Genomic DNA, 21,654 nt, shown 5'->3' on the forward strand with positions numbered 1-21,654 from the left:
TCTAAGAGTTAGTGATCTTATTCATAATTTACCTATAAAATAAGAAACCAGGTCACTTGACTGAGTTGTGAAGAGATTCAAAGAAGGTAATTTAGTCTATGGCCATGCCACCCTGAACATGCACGATCTCCTCTGATCTCGGAAGCTAAGCAGGGTCGGGCCTGTTTAGTACTTGGATGGGAGACCACCTAGAAATACCAGGTGCTGTAGGCATTTAAAAAATTAAAAAAGAAGGTAATTTATATGAGTGACATGGAGCTGCGAAATAAATATTAAGGGATTATTCTGAAATCGGCATTTGTATATTCCTACTCCTTTACTTTTAAAAGTTGAAGGAGTTTTAAAAAATCAGTAAGAACAAAAATCAATTAATTCTGAAAAAAAGACAAAAGTTAGGTAGTGAAGAACAAAGGATAAACTAAATTTGGAAGGGAAAAAGCTCTTGTTTGAGGAAAAGTATGGTAATTGAGTGTTAGGCAGTTTTTAACATCCTAGCAACTTAAATACACAGGAAAAGAAAAACCATGGGTGTCATATCACACTGTAATATAGAAAGAAATATACTATATTCCAGATGAAACTTTTTCCCGGCCTTCAATGGCAAGATATCACATGACCTATGCTAAACAAGTATTTGAAATTTTGTCTTTTTCCCCAAAGGAAGTCAAGTATGACAAATGTATTTTTAGATTAAATGATGAAACTTCTTATATTAGATATATATTCAGTCACTTGGTCCAAATGATAAATGTGTTTTGATGATAGAGAAATAAAACTTTAAAATGTTAGCACTCACAGCATCATTATGTTTCATAGAGAAATAATATGCATGATTTATTATTCATTTATTGACTAAGACAATTATTTTAATAATTCTAGCCATGTTCTATCTTGGTATTCCTGAGATTACACTCCTAGAAACTATATACTTCAAGACTACTTTTCAAATTCTATTGTGCTTTCATTTCCCAAACTCTTTTTCAAGGTAATATTAGTGTATTACTGAGGCTCTTTTAATTTTGAATATCATGTCATAATTATTATAGCAGAATAGCATAATGAAAGAACACTGTTCTGCAGGTTTAAAAATTGTGAGAGTTGCAAATTGTTTTGATTGTGGTAGAATTGCCATTTCCTTGAAACAGCAAATTAGAAGAACTGGTACTAAAAACTTGCAGTTCAGGGAAGTTAAGTATCTTGAATAAGGTCTCCAAATAACAGTCTGGTTTATGTTACCATGGCAGTACTTCCTTTCACTGGGTCTGGTCATGAACTAGCAGTAATAAGAGATAAACCTATGCCTTTGCTAATCTGTTTTAGAATCTACAGCAAAAAGAAACTTACTTTTAACTAACTCGCACCTAAAAACTTTGCCTCCTTATTATTGTGCTTAGATAGAAAACAAATAATAAAGAGCTTTAGAAGTTAAGAATTGTTTTAAACTAAATTCGCTTAGAACAAGATAAATCTTTTGTGCAATGGAAACAGGAAATGTGCATTATTTCATTTACTATTATGCATTTTGGAACTCTAAGGCTTCTGGACTTATTTGGTAGAGAACCACTGAAGGTTTTGAAGAAATGAGGAATATAAGAACTGAACTTTAAAAAAGGTTTATCTTAATGGAAGTCGTAAAGAACAGATTGTGAGAAGAGGCAACGTTCACTACTCCTGAAATGTTATGTACTTGCTTTGTATATTTTAATAGTTTCCCCCCTTTGATAACCTTTACTGTGGTTTTTAGAACCACTGAATTAAAAAGAATTAACTAATTAAAAAAGAGTATTCATAACTCTTGCTTATAGCATGAATTTTTACAGTGGCATGACATTTTTTCCTGGGATTTAGCTACTGAAACAAGTCATCGCCATACAAATGTACAAACAAAAATTGTACTAAGTTAGGTAAAATGTCTAATTTCATGTTTTCCAGCTAAAATCTTACAGTTACAATGTTTTAGTTTGGCTTTAAAAAATTTAGAAAGTAGATAAAAGACTTGGATGTTAACATTTAAAACATTAAAACAAAAACAAAACAAAAACACATCATGTCTAACTTTTGTGACTTTAAAATCCCGAGACAGATAAATAACAAACTGATTTTTAGACCTGTCTTTTGAGAGTAGTAACTATGGTATGGGTAATAGGGGAAAATCTAAACAGAAGCTATATCAGCTGATTTGGTATCATTACCACTTTGTAATTCGAGCCAGACCTTGTCATTTTGCCTTCTTTTTGAGATTATCATCTCTGCATAACAGCTATTCATCAGAAAAGTGCTGTCAAGGTTGCCAAATTCATTTCTAACATTTAATGGAAGTTAGTGCAACCTCCTTGCGTTCTGCAGACTGGTAGAGAAATACTGTCATTTTGGGGCTTTGATTCAAGAAGTATTTCATAAAATTAAAAATATCCATAAACATTCTCAATCCTACTTGAATGTGTCACTTTCTGTCCAAATTTGAGCAGTGGTCTATTGATATTTGTGAAGACCATCACCTTCCCTCCCACTCTGACTTGTGGTGATAGCTTAAGTTTTGTTCCAATATGTAACAATTTCTGTATTTATCCTCGTATTCTTATCTCATAACATGATTTTTTCTTTTTACCACACTCTTCCTAGACTTTATGCTCTAGACTCTGTGCTTTCCCATTTGCTAGCTCTCACTTCCTTAATTTCTTTTTTTCTCTGAGCATTCGAAAACACTCGGGAATAACGCACACATTTAAAAATTATGGATAAGAACAAGTCTCATTTGATCACTACTACAAATCCTACCATATTGGACATGTTGTTCTACAACTTTTAATACAAACATCACAGTGAATATTCTTATATATATCTCCTTGCATGAAAGTATGAAAGTTACTCTAGGGAAGAAATCAGAATCTGGTCTGTTAGATTAAAAAAATGCACATTCCCAATTCTAACTTCTGCCAAGTTGCCCTCAAGAATGATAATACTAATTTACACTCCTTTGTAATCAAGTGTGAAGCTACTGATATTTATTTCTTCATTTCTTCACCTAATTTGATATTATCAAACATTGAATTTTTACATGCTAATAGGTAAAAACTGATCTTTTGTTTTTTTAATTTGTATGTCCCTGATTACTAACAAGGATAAACGTCTTTACATATGTTTGTTGGCCATCTATATTTCCTCTTCTGTGAACTGTTCATTTTTCTATTAGGTTTTTTTTTTTTTAAACGCCTACAGCACTTGGTATTCCTTGGTGGTCTCTCATTCAAGTACTAACCAGGCCTGACCCTGCTTAGCTTCCGAGATCAGATGAGATCGGGCATGTTTGGGGTGGCATGGCTGTATAAGGTTTTCTTTTTCTTATTGAATTATATGAGTTCCTCAATACACAGTGCTATGCTGATTGTAAACATCTCATCAACTTCACATTTAAGGTTGGTAGCTTGAGACTGGCCATGATGGAAATGTTCATACCTTGGAAATCTGCAAAAGATAAATCTCCATCCCCACTCAATTCTTTAACATTTACCAGCACACCATTGCTTATATATTTCGAATCCTAATATTTTGGCTGCTATTTGTCTCAATGACTTCATCTTAGCCAATCATTTTCAAGTTTTCTGCAACATTTGACACTATTACTCATTCAAACTTAAACTCACCTTTCTTGGTTTTCATTATACCCTTCTTTTCCTAGATTCTTATACTGAAAAATCAGTGCTGAATTCCACATTTAGAGCTTTCATCCCACAATATCATTACTATTTATGTACCATATTTCTAAATACCTAGTAGACAGTTCATCTTTTATTTCCCATCATGTGTAAACATACACTAGAAAATAATTAAATGACATAATTAAAAAATAAAATCTCATGATGCACGTTGGAAAGGACCTATCTAATATTTCCAACATTATCAGTCATCTGAAAGGAAAGTTAGACTGGGGCGGGGGAATCTGCTTCTAAGATGGCTCATTCACATGGCAATCGGTAGGAGGCCTCATTTCCATACAACATGGGCCTCTCCACAGGGCAACTTAAGTGTCTTTAGGATATAGCAGCTGGCTTCCAATATAACAAGTTATTTAAGGGTTCAAGATGGAAGCCATGTTTTTATGACCTAGCCTCAAAAGGCACGCTCCATCATTTTCACAAAATCCTCTTTGTTATGTAAGTTGGCATTGGAGGAGACTCTACAAAGGCATGAATATGAAAGGCAGAGCTTATTTGGGGGCCATCTTTGAGCTGACTATAACAGAGATTAATCCTTTGAAATTCCTGAGGCTTTTTAAATGGCCCAGTACATATTCAAACTTCGTACATACTCCATGTATAGCACAGAATGTGTAACGTAACAGTTTGTTACAGAGTAATAGGTAACTAATACAACCTCCTCTAAGTTAACTATAAGATGATGATGTGTCTTGATGTCTTGCTAGTCAGGGTGTGTCCATGGAATCAGGATCACCTGGGAACCTGTTAGAAATGAGAGCCTTAGTCTCCATCTTGGGTTTGTTGAATTCATAATCCACATTTTAATAAGACTCCCCAGGTGATCAGTACATTCAAGATTGAATAGCACTATCCTAGAAAATCCTTCAGTCACCTAAAAATATAATGATTTACTCTTTTAACTTTTATTCCAAATAAGAATAGGAGACTTCTGCTACCACTTAGGGTACAGAAAGCCATAAGAGAACATCACTCCTAGCCTAACAAGAAAAAAGTAAAATGATGTGCAAAATCATAATTTTTTTGTGAGCTTATCTGAGAGCTAAGGCTACAAAGCAATGGAAAGAAATGAATTCTAAAGTGAGACAGGGTCCTGTGAGGAGAGATGGAATATATGAACTGTTTTACCTGTGGCAGAGCATGGAAGAAATGGCAGTCACAAAAGAAGGTAAAAAAAAAAAAAATCTACTCAAAATTTAATAAATTCTTAAAAGCCAAGTGTGAACCAGCAAGATAATTTAGCCTCCTTGACACTCTAGACAGAAAGTCTGCATCCACTAGCCAGTATTTTCCCTTGGGTCTCTATCAGTGCTCCAGAGGAACATTGTAAGCAGGGCAGGAGACCTAAAAGAGACACCGATGGAGATGAAGATAGATATCCAGAATCTACCAAGGTTTGTGGCTGGAGCAAAGATATCAGTCAAAGTTCACCTATGCTCTAGGCCTTGATGAGCATAAGGTGAGATCAGGTATTGCTATAGGACAGATACTCTACCCACCTCAGTCCCAGGCAAAGGATTGGCTGCTGCCAGGAGAGAAGTGCAAAACTAAGTTATCTTCACACTTCACTGACACTAGGCAATGTGCCAGGTGTCATTAGTTGGGCAGAAAATCTACTCTTGCCCAGATCCTCTGAAGATACAAAGCAGAAATCTGCTGCCACTGAGAAAGAAAATGGTCACTCACTTGTACCCAAGACCTCCCACTGATATTAGCCAGAGTTTACCTACCGTGACAGGAATGAGTAGGAAATTGGCCTGAGCTATGGAACAGCACTGTCCAATACGACTTTCTACAACGTCAGAAATATCCTACATCTGTGCTGTCCGATATACCAACCACTAGCCACATTTAGATAGATAACTGGTTATTAATGAGTGCAACTCTAGATTCCACTCCAAGTAGATGGGAGAGATTGTCCGCTCCTAAAAAGACCCACTACTGAGGCATAGGCATATAGAACCTGCTTAAGACTAAAACATGACCAGAAGAACTAGGAAAACCACGCTACACACTGAAAGCCTTACAACAAGAAATAAGCAATAACAATCTATTGCTATGGGAGGGGCAAGAGCATAGAGAGAAATGTCCAAACTCCCTCCCTGCTCCCAAGTGTGGCACAAGCTGAGAAATGAAGATAAAGTAGAAATGCTGAGAAAAATTATCTGATGCTCTAGTCCTCATATGAAGCACAAAGTATCAGTAGTCCAACTCTGTAGGAATTTGAAGCCTGTGGTACACTAAAGGTAACTATGACAACCACAAAACCCAATCCCAGTACAATTATTAACTAGATTGACCAATACCTGCTCACACTAATGACCTGAAAGAAGTAGAGGCATGTCTATTTCAGGGTAGAAATATTACTTATCTCAGTCTCTACCATTCTTTTACAACTGACATTCAATTCAAAATTATAAAACACATACAAAAACAGGAGATAAAATAATCATCAAAAATCAGACCCAGAGATAGACCAGATATTGAAAATATCAGATAATATAACTATGATTAATATGTTTTTAGATCTAGTGGGAAATTTTAGTAGAGAGAGACTATTTTTTAAAAGGCAAATGCAAATGCTAGAAATAAAAAAATGTAAAGAAGTCTTTTATCAGGCTTATTAGCAGAATGAACATAATAGAGGAAAGAACCTGTAGAAAGATCAATAGAAATTATCCAAACTGAAACAAAGGAATAAAATAGGAAGAGGGGCAGAGCAACGAAGAGGTGAGACAATAGCAAGTAGTCTTGAAGAGGAATTTTCACTCAAAAGACTAACCTTATAATCTGCTCTTTGTTCTGCTTCTGTAGATATGCTGCCGCATAGGCCGTAGGGCAGGGTGACCTCGAAATTAAGTAAAGACGCATCCTCCCTTTTGCGTGTTCTGTCTAAATAACAAATGTAACTGCTTGCAACCCATAGCAACTCCCGTGCTCTGTAACCGTCTGAGGGCAAACTAACCAATCGGCCCATGCCAAAGTGCTATAAAAGCAAAGTTGCTCCTGAGCTCAAGGCCCAGATCTTCAGGGCGCTAGCTGTTCTGGGACCACCGGCATAATAAATCTGAGTTCTCCAACTCTCCAAGTGGTGCTTGGTTTCTCACTGGTCCGATTTTTGCAACATTTCTGCAATAGTCTAACATATTTTTACTTGGAGTTCCAGAAGTAGGAAGTCAACCACAAAATATATTTGAGGAGATAATGAGCAAAAATATTCTAAATTTAATAAGAAAACAAACCATAGATCCAAGAACCTCTGAAAAACCTAGACAGGATAAAAATAAAAATACACCTAGGTGCATCACAGTCAAACTGCCGGAAAAATGTGATAAAGAGAAAAATCTTGAAGACAGTAAAAAATGAAGCATTACAGAGAAACAAAGATAAAAATGGCAGCCTACTTCTCATTAGAAACTATGCAAGCCCAAAGACAAGAGAGCATCTTTAAAGTAAAGTAGTTCCCTCTTATCTGTGGTTTTGCTTTCCATGGTTTCAGTTACTCTTAGCCAACTGTGGTCCGAAAATATTAAGTTTACCCAACCACTGACATCATCTGATCTTGAGATCCAACCATCAATGTTGTCATGGCTCAATGATCCAGGATCACCAAAGCAGATGATTTTCCTTCTGATGTATCTCAGAAGGTCAGCAGTAGCCTAATGCTAAGTCACAATGCCTATATCATTCACCTCACTTTATCTCATAACGTAGACATTTCATCATCTCGCATCATCACAGCAGAAGGGTAAGTACAGTACTATATTTTGAGAGAGAAAAGAGATCATATTCACATAACTTTTATTACAATATATTATTTAATTATTCTATAATATTACCATTTATTATTGTTAATCTCTTACTGTGACTAATTTATAAATTAAACTGTATCATAATTTGTATGTATAGGAAAAATGTGTGTATGGGTATGTGTATATAGGGTTCCATACTATCCAGTTTCAGGCATCAACTGGGGGTCTTAGAACATATGCCCCAACAGATAAGAGGGGACTACTGTACTTAGAAAAAAAAACCTGTCGACTTAAAGTTCTATATCCCTCCTCTACAAAAAGGTTTAAAAAAATTTCATTGCTAGCAGACCTGAACTATATAAACTCCTCCAAGAAAAAGGAATCGATCCAGATAGGACATCAGAATTAGTCAACTAAATGAAATGGTGTAATAGTATCTGAAGGTAGACTGTTATAAAGATATACATTGAAAAATTTATAGTAACCACTAAAAAAAAGTAATAACTAATAAGCCAATAATAGAGATAAAATTGAATCATAAAAAATTACTCCACCTAAAAGAAGGTAGGACAAGTGGGGAAAAGGAAAAAACAGAGCAAAGAGAAAACAAATAGCATGGTAACAAATTTAAATCTAACCATATCAATTAATGTAAATAGTCTACATTCCAATTATAAGGCAGAGGTTGTCAAATTGAATAAAAATAATATATTGATAAAAGGACAGGAGCACTATAGAAATTAATACAAAGTTGGAACATTAAGAAAACTAATTTATGTATTTACAGTAGACTGCTAGATTTATATCAATATTTCAGAAATTTAAAAACATTTCAAATGAAAGCAAATAAATATAATTACGCTCAAGCTGAAGTAATCTGACTTGGCTATTTCTTCCTTTGATTTCTCCATATTTTAAGGTCTCCATGTTAATTAACTCTCCCCTACTTCCCCAAATATAGCAACATTCATAAACACTGACCTTGCCATGGCTTCTTTCCACTTTCTGAAAACATTTATTCAGGGACAGATTATTTCGAACAGAATTCTTCCAGCCTGTTGGTGCAGTAGCAAAATATGGGAAGCGGTCCAGAATCCAGCTATAAATTTCTTTGACGGGCAAACATTTATTTGTAGAGTGTTCTATAGCCATATAAATCAGAAGACTAAAGGAGTATGGGGGCTTTGAAGTTGCTGATATTTTTTCTGGGTTCTGGTAGCAAGATGGTCCTAAGGATGGCACATCATCTCCCTCTATGTCATATAAGGGACTAACAATTGGAAGACCCTCACTTCCGAAGCTGAAGTTTGTTAGAAGATTAGTACTTTCATGAAGCCAGTTCAAGTTTGTGAGTTCATCATCTGCTGGCTCACTGTCCACTAGAGTGGCCTTTGGCCTGGCAGCATCAACAGCTTCAGGCAAGCTTCCCATTTTGTAAATCTGGCTTAATCCTTCAAACTTTTCAGCTCCTGGAGTTTCAGCTCTCTTTTCTGGAGTCATTCCAATTATTGGACCCATTTATTCTTATAGTTCTGCAACAAAAGAAACAATTATCAATCAGTGTAATGCCTAAGATTCTTAGGCTAATGGAAAAAGAAAACACGTATTTAAATATCCCCAAATCAGAAAAATTTTGCAATCAATTATCCCACATAATATTTAAGCACAATCTTTGTATAACAAAGACACTAAAGGTTATAACGCAAGGAACTCATTTCATATTATTTGAAATGACTGTAAATAAAATGTAGTATTATAGCACCATATGTATGGGTGATAGAAACAAAATTAAATAATGTATTTTGAATACTTATTAAAGTCCCAGATCAAAGTAACTGCCTAATAAGTAATTATTATTGAAAACAGACTATTTCTTTGAATTATAACCTTATAATCTATGCATTTTAAGAATCTGTCTTTAGTATAATAGTCATATATGTGGCTCAATACAGAAAATAACCAAATTTCAAATGTTGCTTAAACAATAATTCCAAATAAACCCTTTTCGCAAATCTGAAATATTTACTATAAACCATTTCTAATATTTATAGCATATCATTCAAAAGAAAATTTCTTTTTCACTAAATTCACTATCAGCAAAATTATATTTACTATAAATTGTTTCCTTTGAAAAGTCAAGTATTTAAAAAAAAATTCCAGTAGTTTTAACTGCATTCTATATAATTTCATCAAGTACTGACACTGAAATGTTGATATTCTCTTAAAAAAGTTTGAACTGTCACTATATTTTCAAGGAGAAAAAAACCATTTCTAAACTATCCTTTTTAATTTCTATTTTCTCAAATAGAAATTTGTTTTGCTTTTTAAGCACACTTCAGTTCAAATCACTTATCCTAGGACAATAACTGATCAAAGAGGAAAGTGATAGAACTAATGTGCTATTTAATTCATTGTCAGTGGTTCATAAAGTATCTCATTTCTGAATTCAGTGAAAAACCTCTGTTTTCCATTATCCTATTCAATCTACTTATGCTTATGGAACTGAAATAGGAGAAGTACCACCAAAGTTTTATTTTGCTTAAAATCTTGCTGGCAAGTTATTCGAAGAATTATGAAAAGTGGTCAATTTTAGATGTAGGACAATCTATCTGGATTCTGGTAGATACTAGTAGATGTAGTCTCAGAGCACTTAATTATCAATAGCATTAGTTACTAATCTGTGGGCCAGCCATTGTGCTAAATACTATATTCTATATATCAATTAACCATCAACTAAACTCTATCAGCAGGCACAATTATTAACCCAATTTTATAGATGAAGAAAATGACTCAGAGAGATAATATCCTGTTTGAGGTTGCCTGACCAGTAACTGGAAACACCAGAGTTTAAACTCAGGTGGACTGATTTCAGAACCAAAACTCTAGCCACTACATCATTCTGGTAATAGTATATACACACTACCTATGAGTACCAATGACTCAATCCTATCCATTTTAAATTTTGTCATTGTTCTCTCCATATCTAGTTCCTATCTCTCTCACGTACACCTGTCTCTATAACTTCACACACCAAGACACTGTAAAAAGGAAAAGATCAAACTATAACAAATTTGGTTTCTATTTCAATTATGAAAACCACACACACGTGCATATATGCACATAATATATTTCAGAGATGACATCCTGTCCTATATGTGTAACTGATCAAATCGTTCATTTACCACCAAAGTCTCTCTACCCATAATTTTAAAAATATGATAGATGAAAATTCATTGAAGAAAGTCTTGCTTTAAAAAAAAAAAAATTCAGCATTTAGTTTAAGAAGAAAATAACTAATTTCTAACTGTCCACTTTTGTCTTTTCACCTTTATCTCTAGTTACCTTCAATTACATATAGAAATTAGAGTGCCAAATAGCAATGGCTAACATTTACTGAGATTTTACTATAATAACAGACTCTATAGACTTTAAAACACATCATCTCTATTTATTCTGAATCACTACTTAGCTCTATGCATGGTCCTTTCTTCCTGACTGAATTCCATAAGGGGAAAGTCTTACTTTTGTATTCCGAATAAACCTTAACAAAATGTTGGTGTGAGTAAGCACTCAAATCATAATTATTTCAAACTGAAATTAACTTACAGTCAGCATGTATGTCCACTCTGTAACAAGCGATGTGATACCTGCCTTTATTTTTAGATACAAATCCTTAATGGTAGGAAACAGCCTCACTAGTAACAATCAGAAAACTGAAATTCACTGTTATAAATAAGGAAATAGAAGTGACTTAAGTCATTTGCCTAAGGTTCTAAAACTAATAAACATTAAAGCCAAAATTATAAACCAGGCCGAGTTCAATATTCGTTTTGTCCATTAAAGTACACTCAGTCTCTTAAGGAATTTATATTTTAGCAATGCTACTTACAACAGATACTATTGACAGATATTCTCAGCAGAAACTAATTTAGATGATTGAAAATACATTATTCCTCTGAGTTACAAGTTTAGGATAAAATCTTATTATCCTAAGATGTAAAGTATATAGGGAAAAAGATTTTCTCTCCTCATTTTCTCCCTCTTTTACACAACACACACCCCCCCACACACAAAGATGTTCATCCAAGAATTATGAAAAATACATGACTTACATAAAAATTGTTAAGTAAACTAAATATGTAGTGGTCATTAAAGATGACTGTCTTGAAGACTGTGAAATAAACAAAAGTTTATTAAAAACTGGTATAAAAGTAGAAAATACACAAAAATTAACAGTGGTTTATTTTATTTTAGTTTTTTTTTTACACCTACAGCACCTAGTCTTCCTAGGTGGTCTCCTATCCAAGTATAAACCAGGCCCAACCCTGCTTAACTTCTGAGATCGGATGGGGTTGGGCATGTTCAGGATGGCATGGCCATAGTTACAGTGGTTTATATTAGTAACTTGTTAATTTTTTTCCTTTGTCCTTCTACTTTCCAGTATTTCTTTAATGTGTTTATTATTTTTATAGTTTAAAATTAAAATAAACTCAAAGGGGAAAGGTTGTGGTAGATTAAGTTAGTTATAGTATTTCCATTTCACAAAAAATCAAATCACAAAAAGGTCACAAACTTATCAAAGGCCTCAAGTCAAAAACAGAAGCTACTTCTTATAGTCTTAGTACAGCCTATTCTGTTACCCAGTTTTTCTGTTACATGAATTAGCTCACTGATAAATAGGGGAACAATTTAGTATAATGTGAAAATCATACTGGTCTGTACATGATTTTTCTCAGTATGTGTTTTCGTACTACTAAATAACAACAGCTGAACCCGAAATAGACTAACACAGTAGAAACCAGCGAGCTGCTGAAAATACAGTACTGTACACAATTCTCATTCAATCTATGTTCCTCTTCTTAGCACAGCTTGGCCATATGCATTTTCCTGGAAGTGCTTAATGAGCTCTTCTCTCAAAAATCTTTATGCATTTTACTCTGGCCTGCATACTCCTGTATCTGCAACCCTTTCTTACACACACTTCCATCAAGATACTTCCACCTTTTTCTTTTCATCCTAAAATGATTGTTTTTTTATTTATATATTAAAAAAATTTAATATATCTTTTAAAATACTCTAGTATTCTTATTAAGATTTATTTTTGTTAGCATCGTATGTTTTGGACAAGGTGTCCCATCAGCTGTGCATAATTTTAGTATTTTCAAAAATATATAATATGTAATATTACAATAGAAAGGTCTATATATTTCATACCAAAAATCAAGAAACATTTAATTTTATTTGGAAAATTCTAGTTTTATGAGAAACTACTTAAAATGAATTTAAACCATTCAGCAGCAGATCATTAATAATGTGTATGAAAGTTTGCTTCATAAAGCAAAACAAAGAAATAAAAGGAAATCTTGGCTAGAGAGTAACATTTCCTTTTATTAATCTTTTAAGAACAATGCTTCAACGAACCACATATAGTTACACATAATAAATGTCACTCAAAATAATCACTTAAGGTCAAGAGAATATGACTTGGGATTTGAAAAATATTCTAATTTCTTAGGTGTATAATGAGTATAACCCAAGTTATGAATATATCCACTAATAAACCAATTTTCTAAAACGAAGACATTGCTACCAAAAAAGTAGGTAAATGTACAAGACAATTTAGCAAAATACACATTTGTGTTAAGGCTCCAAACTGTCTACATTTCAGAAAGAACAGAGCTTCTTCTCAAAGGAGAATTTTGAAAGTGGAGAGTTCAAATAAACTCAGTACAATCACTCTGGAACCCTTGTCTAGAGCTTCAGGGTATGATGGCCATGGCAGTACCTCGAGAAGAGAGCTCAAGATAAAAAAGTACCATTTTTCCCACGGCTGTGCAGCTCACTCATCTCACAAAGGTTTCTATGTACCATGTTCAATGTTACAGTGATATACTATTCTAGGACAAGAAAAACAAAATTCCATATTGAAATTCTTAGATCATTTCCCAAAAGGTTAGAGGAAAACACTTTTACTTAGGTTGATATTAACAATGGTGTGAGAAGAAATGCTTGACGGAGACTAAATGAGAAGGAAACTAAGGCACAGAATTTTCAGTATAAAACATAAAATGCTACGTTATATAGAGGTAGAGGTGTTGCCCAAAATAACGAAGGAATCCCCTAAACAGAAAATGTTAGTTATAACCACTTACCACTATCTTTGATCATCATTCCTTCTTGAATCTCAGACTTTCTATGACCCTTTTCCTTCCACTTAAAAAGCAGTCTGCTAGTGAACTTTCAGATTTTATTTCTCTGAGCATGTGTTTATTTAGCTCTTGTTCTTGAAAGATATTTTTGCTAGCTATAGAATTCTATCTTGAACTACAATAGGTCATAGTTGTTAGATTTATTTTCACTGAGTACATCATTTGATGGTCTTCTATTTCCATTAGGTATTGAAACCTGATAGTCCTTTGAAGGTGTTCTGTTTTCTCTTTAAAATTTCCCTTTTATTAACCTCTTCTCTATTTTCCACTTTGTTGTCTCTCCGTGTTGCAGTCTGAATTTCTTCAGATTTATCTTTCATTATATCAATTTTTCTTCACTGGGGTCTATTTGCTTTATCTATCCCTTGAATTTTAATTTCAATTACAGTATATTTTCATTTCTAAAACTGATTCTTTTACAGAGTGTTTGCTCTTTTCCTCATTTTTAAGCTTTCACAGAATGTTAAATATATTTTATATTTTACATCTGTTAATTCCAAGATGTGCACTATCTGCGGGTCTGATTTTGCTGATTCTCTTATATTGTGTCTTGTTTCCATTGCTAGTTCGTAAATTTTTATTATAAGCTAACCATTTTCATTAAAACTTTACCAATGGGAATTATATGATGATGATGATTTGTGTTGCTTCTAAGCAACACAAGTTCCTGGGAACAGTAACAATCCAGGATCATTTAAAAATCTTAGTATAAGGTTTAGTGTGAATTCAGACTGCAAACTAGTGTGAGGGCTGGTTTGTGGTAATAAATTTTCAGTAGAAATTCAATTTTTCCAGTTAGCAGAAATATTCTAGAAAGATACTTTTGTTATCCTTGGGGACACTAAGTCAAAGAATTTCTAAATCACTCTTGTACCTAGAAGGTATAGTTATATGAAACTCTAAGTTAATGGGGAAGACTATTTTATGCATGATGTTTTACCTTGGCTGGGTTTGGGCTTTGCTTCCTGATCCCTGAGCCCCACAAGGCCATGTAAACAGAAGCTCACTAGATTTGGTAAATACCCTCAAGGCAATAGCCAGCTTCGGCACTCAGCTTACCTCACTAGGTTTCCAATTAGTGTTTGGTCTAAATATTCTTTACTTTTGTGCCAGAGCACTGATGCATTTTATCCAGCATTTTAGGTTGTTTTCAGCAGAAAGCCTGGTCCAGGCATTTAGCTCACCATGCTGCTAGAAAACAGATGTTTACATTAGTTTCTGATGGCAAAATCTCTAATGTACATTACCCTGTATCTTAGACTTAAGAGCATTCGTTCTTAGAGCATTGGTTCTTAAGTTTCTTCTGCTTCAGCACACTAGAGGAATTTGACTTAGTCTTATCAGTAAAAGTTGCTCATGACAAGGATTCCCAACTCGAATTAGGTAGAGAACACTTTCCTGGAGGTTGAAGGTGGTTATCAAAGACTCAGTGCAATTTTTAAAAAGAGGGTACTTGTTCTCATCCTTTTAAAAAACCATACTCTTAAAATAAAGATATTTTAACCATTTAACTACGATTCAGGTCCATCATTATAAACAAAGACTTGATAAAGAGTAAGGGGCTGCTTAAGTATATAGGACTATATGCCACTCTATTAGTGTTTCTCAATTCAGGTTGTCTCACGGGTATATACTCAGGGAACCATACATTTTGTCAATTTTCATTTTGTGTTTTTATTTCAATAACAGTGTGAAAATGTATTTTACCATTTTCAAAGAGAAAAATGAAAAGACTTTAAAAAACTACGTGAGGAACTAAAGTCAGCGATTCCCAAAATGGGATCTATTTTTTTTAGAAGAGATCCATATTACTCAAGTTGAGAAATATCTCCACACTAAAAGTCCTCCTCACATTGCTTGAGTTACTTAATTAATCTTAGTTCTATACCTTAGACCTCATTTGTACTGTAGTCATTTTACACCTTGATTGTACTGGTATATACTCTGTTAACCAAAATTCTTGAAAGCAGATACATTTCAGAATTCAGAATATTTTGGATTTTAGAAAGAGACTGCAATGCAAATATATGTTATATGGTATGTCAGTGAAGTTTGATGCAGCATTCCATAATAAACATGTTAAAATTTCTCCAGCACAATGTATATTCACATTAAAAGGGGGATGGTTCATAAAGAGGGAGTCTTTATAAATCATCAGTAGTCTTATTATCAGTTTAGATCATGTTTTGCCACTAAATAGGTTAAGAGAAAACTTTTGGTCTTCAGAGCATTTTAGATTTCTAGACCTTGGGGATGGAATTATATAACCATTGTTTGCTATAGATTGGTAAGCCAGATAACTTTCATTAGAATTTCATATAAAATCAGAGTAAGATCTGATAAGGGCTCACCTTAAGGTGCATGACTTTAATTCACATGCTCTGTAATTCCCATCCCCCCATGACATAAGTCTCTTTTTGTCTATTGGTTGTTTAATAGTTGAAGATACAGAATAAGTAAGCTCCTAATAGACAGAAAATGTATTATATTATGAATTTGAAAATGTCAGAAGTATATAGGAATTTAAAATACATTCCAAAACCAACATATTAACCAGATTGAATTATGATTACAATATCTCTATAGTTAGCAATGTGGAATAAAAGGTAGAGAAAAAGAAGTACAAAAAATATACTATTCAGAATAAACTCTCCCCATCCTTTTCTGAGAAGCTTCAAGGAGAAACCTCTTACCCCTACTACACTCATGGCTGTTGTCATGGTTGTTAGATGCTGCAATAACAAAGTGTACAACTATAAAATGAAAGGCATCTTCCTTGAGAAAATAATATATGTAACACTAGGAGATAATAAACAGAAACTTGAGGGAGCAGTATATTTGAAGTTGTCAGGGATAAGCAATTCATATAAAAATCTTAAAAGTAAAATCTAAATCATTATTCTTGATACTAAAATCACATTTGTAGGCAGTGAAGCAGAGGGTTAAGAGCATGAGCTGTGAAGACATATTGCCTAGGTTCAAATCCCAGCTCTGCTACATAGCAGGCCATAAGACCCATCAACTTAGAATTCTAATAATACCTACTTTCATAAGATTATTAGTACAAATTAAATGAGAGTAAATTTAAATTACTAAGAATAGAGGTAGAGAGTAGTATAAAAATAAATACTATCTTTAGAGATTGTAATTATGTTATTAATTTTTTAAATTATTACTAGCTTTCTTCCTAAAGAGGATTAGAAATGTTATATATTACAAATATAAAAATTAGGGTAAAAATCAGTAACTATACTTTATTTCCAAGTTTGGAAATTTAAAAGAAAATCTAGTATTAAAGATGGGTCTCCCTCATGACCAATGACACCCACTGGCAAGGCAGCTAAATGAAATTAGGCCTTCTCAGAAGAGTGATGCAAGAACAGTTTCATCATTTTCTTTATGACGCGATTTTCACTTCCTTATTCTATTTGTGTCCATACACTTTGTTAGTTATGTCCATATTTTACCAATCATGATATATGACAGAACCCTTCAAATCTTTCTAGTTTAAATAATATAAAAGGACTTAAAACCATATAAACGTTCAGAACATTTTTTAGTATTTTATTATTTAGTGGTCCCAAAAAATCTAAGTTCCTTTATTAATACCTTTACCTGATACTAACATTCTCACGCACATATGCAAATTTTATTTTAAAAAAATAAAGAAAATAACTACACTATCACTGAAATAAAAAATGTTGAGTTTTCACTAGTAATGACATTTTCAATAACAAAAAGAAAGGGCAATATAGTAGCAAATATAATGTTATAATCAAAACAGGATAGGAATATAAATATCTACATATATAGTTACTTTCATTTGTATCCAACTAATTCAGAATCTACTATCATGTTAAAGAATTCTTACAAAGTTAAATTATTCAACATAATTTTCTCTACTCTCAAGATATTACTTATATTGTGAATTTCAGCATTATTCTATAATACATTTAAAAATTGGTTCATAAATATAAAATTTAATGACAAAAAATCTGGTTCTCAGTCTAGCAATTGTCATGAATGTAAAAGCTTTTAAGTATATACTTTAGTAAGTAATATAACTCCACAGCAAATATGGAATAATTGCAATTAACTCAGTTCTATTAATGATATTTAAAACTTTTAAAAAGTGCTTTTCAAATTATATTACTGAATCTCTTCATGTTACATTTTTCAATTTTAATTAAGTTTTTATCTTATCCATATAATTATAAGAGCCCTAAATCTGTTATTTGAGATAATTTTTTAATTGCTAAAAATTATATTTTATTATAATTATTATATCTAAGAATTCTTATTAGAAAATAAAAAATAACACTGAAAAAAGATTAAGATCAAAATAAAATATGATAATCAAATCTTGATATCCCAAAGTAAATTTATTTCAATTTATTTTTTCCTTGCACCCCTGAGGCAATCATTGAATATTACTTTCCTCATCACCTGGACAAGGTAATAAGGACAATCAATTTTACTGTTTTTAAAAAGCTTTTAGTACACTGGAATGAAAAGCAACATTACATCTGTAATGTTCTACTAGAACTGGGAAGAAGTTAAAACCAACACTTGAACAATTGTTCTGAGAGGCCCTGAAGATGACCTGTAGTCAATCACAAGCTAAGCAAGGGAGGACTAACTATATGGCAACATCTGACTTAGAGATAAAGTTGTTTCTCACTATTTTCACCCCACTATTCTAGCTTCCTCCTTAAAATCAACTCATTATAAATATTTTAAACATCTAAATTCCTGAAGCATGTAACAATCATGTTTTTTTGGTTATATTTAATTAAATGCATTTATGATTTCTAATTCTGTCTTTTACATGGTCTTAAACCATTTGGAAACTTTTTTTTTATTGTCTAACCATTTTACCTCCCACCAAGAACTTAATGTCATCAGTGAATCAAATTATAAATGTAAAAGAGCAACCAGAGAGTAGGCCTTATGTCAGATTTGTGGCTTTCTCATCCAATCACTTTAAATTAACCAGTATTAAAAACCATTTGACTTGGGCTAAGGCAACTCTAGCGAAGGAAATAGGCAGTCAGTCATTCACTTAGTTCAGACCACTAAACAATGTTTTTCATAGAAAAAATATCTACGACAGAGCTATGGCACAGAAATCCAAATGTTTGTGCATTTTATTAAAACTGCCTGGCAATTACCTCAATTCTTTAGTAAAATTGAAGCTTTGTCTCTGATTAAGATATATTACATAATAAAAGAAATTTCCATTCAATTTCCCTCTCCTTACCTCCAATTTCTTTAGGAATGAACCATTTTTATTAATTATAATAAGAAATAATTTCTCGACTGTAAACCACTGCATTATATTTCCTAGACTTTTTCAACAGTATAATAAGCTTTATTAATAAACTCAACATGAAATATTTTGGCAGTTTACAGAAACATTATATTCTAAATCTTGGCAGTTATTCACTTTTGTAAAAAGGAAAACAATTTTATTTTGTTAATTTATCGCTTTGGTAGCAAAAATAAAGTAACATTTATTGAGCACATACTATTTGCAAAGCAAGTGTAATAAACCTAACAAATGCTAGAACTTTAAACATATTCTATTAAATAAAAATATCTGATAACTTTGATAACCCTTAGTAAGAAAAAAAATAAGACATGTAAAAGGAAGGAATGCATAATCTTTCCCATTAACAATACATTCTTTGTTTTGATTAAGATTCTCCATTATTAATACTGTCCATCCCATAAAATCCAATACTGAGATTAAAATCCCAAATGTACTGCAAAAAGACGTATGCTTGATTATAACGCTACATGATGTCATGTATCCAAGACAACTGATGCATTATGTTAGGGATAAAACTGCCTCTTGGTCATAGATTTAGGTGACACAGCATGTGATCCATTGTCTCTAAACAGAACAAAAAAAATGTGTGCAGCTGCATTTTCCAGTCAAGAAAGGGGGGTGGGGAGCAGAATACAAAAGGGTCAAAGATTTGTCTCATTGGGAAACTGTTTTTCACATAAGAGCAAAAAAAAAACCCCATAAACTTGAGTGGGGTGAAAAACCTTTCTCCAATTCATGCTAAAAGCAGAAAACACTAAAATCTGTGAGGGAAAATTTCTGTTGTGGTAACCTTCCACTAAATTCACTTTTCTCCCATCCTAACTTGCTCAGACACATTGCGTAAACCATGGTTTAAATGCATCTATCTAAATAATTCTGTACTATTTGCACTCAATGTATAGAGTTCCTCTATACGTTGTTGCAGCACTTGTCTCAAAAAAAAAAAAAGTCTAAGTGTTCATCAATTTCTTGGAGAAGTTAAAATGAAGCAATAGTTTTATAAGTAAAAATGAAACATATTTGCTTCTAATCAATAAGCAAACCTGGTATTTTCTGTATAAAGATCAAATACTTCTCTTTACAATCAATCCCTACCACATAACTTTTCTTTGCACAGAAAAATACTGATTTAAAAAAGCAGGTCTAAATTCAGTGACAATTATTTTCTCTAATAAGGAAAATGGCTATTTCTAATAAATGTTAAAAAAATGTTGATGATAAAGTAACTTGTAAACTCCTATTAGTATCTAAAATATAGCACTAATTTACCTTACATGTTATTAAATATAATTAAAGAAAAGGAGCACTACTGAGTAAATCTAGCTTAGAAAACTTACCTTCTCAACTTCTAGGATTATAATCAGTGCCGTGTTTTGATTAACAAAATATCTTAAAGGCTAAAAAACTGACTGCAGAAATCAAAGGCTAAAAAACTGACTGCAGAAATCAAAAAACAAAAATAATCACTAATGGAGGAAAACATCCTTACCATCTAGAATTAGAAGTAATACCACCTGTGCTACAAACCATATAGTGACTAGTTAGCCAACCAGCACTTTGGTTCTTTTACAGCCTTGTACTGCACTTGAAAAGTAGTGTCAAAAGGAACAAAGTTACAGAAACCTGAACGTCAACAGATCTAATGTCCTAAAGTAAAAAGGTAAATTTGGTTGGCATTTGAATAAAAACAGGTGGCATTCTTTGTCATCAAAATTTATTTATGTGTAATATGATTTTCAATGCCTTGAATATAAGCCATAATTAGTCATGGAGTAAATCTCTTACAGCCAATTAAACTGTTACACTGAAAATAACCATCTCTTAAAAGCACATTCATGATCAGAAATACATTCAAGAAAGGCATAAATGATATGTTACTAACATCCTCTGGTATCAAATTTGGAAAGCAAGAGTAAAACTTAATATAGTAAAACTGTAATGGTTGATTTAATATACCGATTTTATGTATAATTTTAAAAACAACACAAAAGTATGATTAACTTAACACAGAATTGTCTATTTTAAACAGGACTAAACTAACCCTATATGTACACTTATTGAAGTAAAATATATTTATGCTAAAAATTATTAAAGATATTTGTTATCAAATAGATGATCTCAAGAATACTTTAGAAAGTAACTTACCCTAATAAACATTCAAGTTTCTAAATAAACTTACATAGAATATAGCCTAAATTCTAAGTAGCTATATCAACTGCAGTTAAATATAGCTAAGCCACGTAGTTAGCTGTCACCACGAGGAGACAGGATCAGCAACTGTTAGTTCCACTTGATATAAAGAATATTGAAGGAGAAAATGGCTGTTTTTCTTCTTGGAGGTAGGTCAATGTTTGTCAGAGATTTTTTGATTTTTGTGTTTTTTTGTTTTGACCTGCCGAGTTTGAGATGCTTGTGAGATATTCAAGTAGAGTAGGCATTGAGATATATATGATCTAAAAGTTCAGGAGAGTGGTCTGGTCCAGAGATAAATTTTGGAATAGTCAAATCTGAAATCTGCCCATCTCTCTTCATTTTCACAGTCACAACTGTAGTCCAGGTCAACATCATCTCTCATCTACACCACCATAATGGGAGTCTATATGAACGGTACCCACTATGGTTGTGTTCTGCATAAACATAAACAG

At 32.8% G+C, this 21,654-nt stretch overlaps 1 protein-coding gene and 3 pseudogenes across 9 annotated transcripts in view; 1 reads left to right on the forward strand and 3 right to left on the reverse strand.

Moving 5' to 3' along the window:
• The window catches only part of FOXN2 (forkhead box N2), a 55,341-nt gene that overhangs the window by 15,780 nt on the left and 17,907 nt on the right, over nucleotides 1–21,654 (reverse strand). For 7 of the 9 annotated variants that reach the window (XM_039887211.1, XM_039887212.1, XM_039887210.1 and 4 more), the window contains one exon: nucleotides 8,450–9,000. In XM_039887211.1, coding sequence (XP_039743145.1) covers nucleotides 8,450–8,986 — 537 coding nt within the window. In that variant the 5' untranslated portion in view covers nucleotides 8,987–9,000. Of the gene's footprint in view, nucleotides 1–8,449; nucleotides 9,001–14,736; nucleotides 14,869–21,654 lie in introns of those variants that run through there. The other 2 variants (XM_039887208.1, XM_039887216.1) reach the window with 2 other exon arrangements.
• Nucleotides 95–213, forward strand: LOC120622257 (uncharacterized; annotated as a pseudogene).
• LOC120622610 (uncharacterized) lies at nucleotides 3,211–3,329 on the reverse strand (annotated as a pseudogene).
• LOC120622537 (uncharacterized) lies at nucleotides 11,734–11,852 on the reverse strand (annotated as a pseudogene).

This window comes from Pteropus medius, unplaced genomic scaffold (genome assembly GCF_902729225.1).
Source record: "Pteropus medius unplaced genomic scaffold, Ma_sr-lr_union100, whole genome shotgun sequence".
NCBI lineage: Eukaryota > Metazoa > Chordata > Mammalia > Chiroptera > Pteropodidae > Pteropus > Pteropus medius.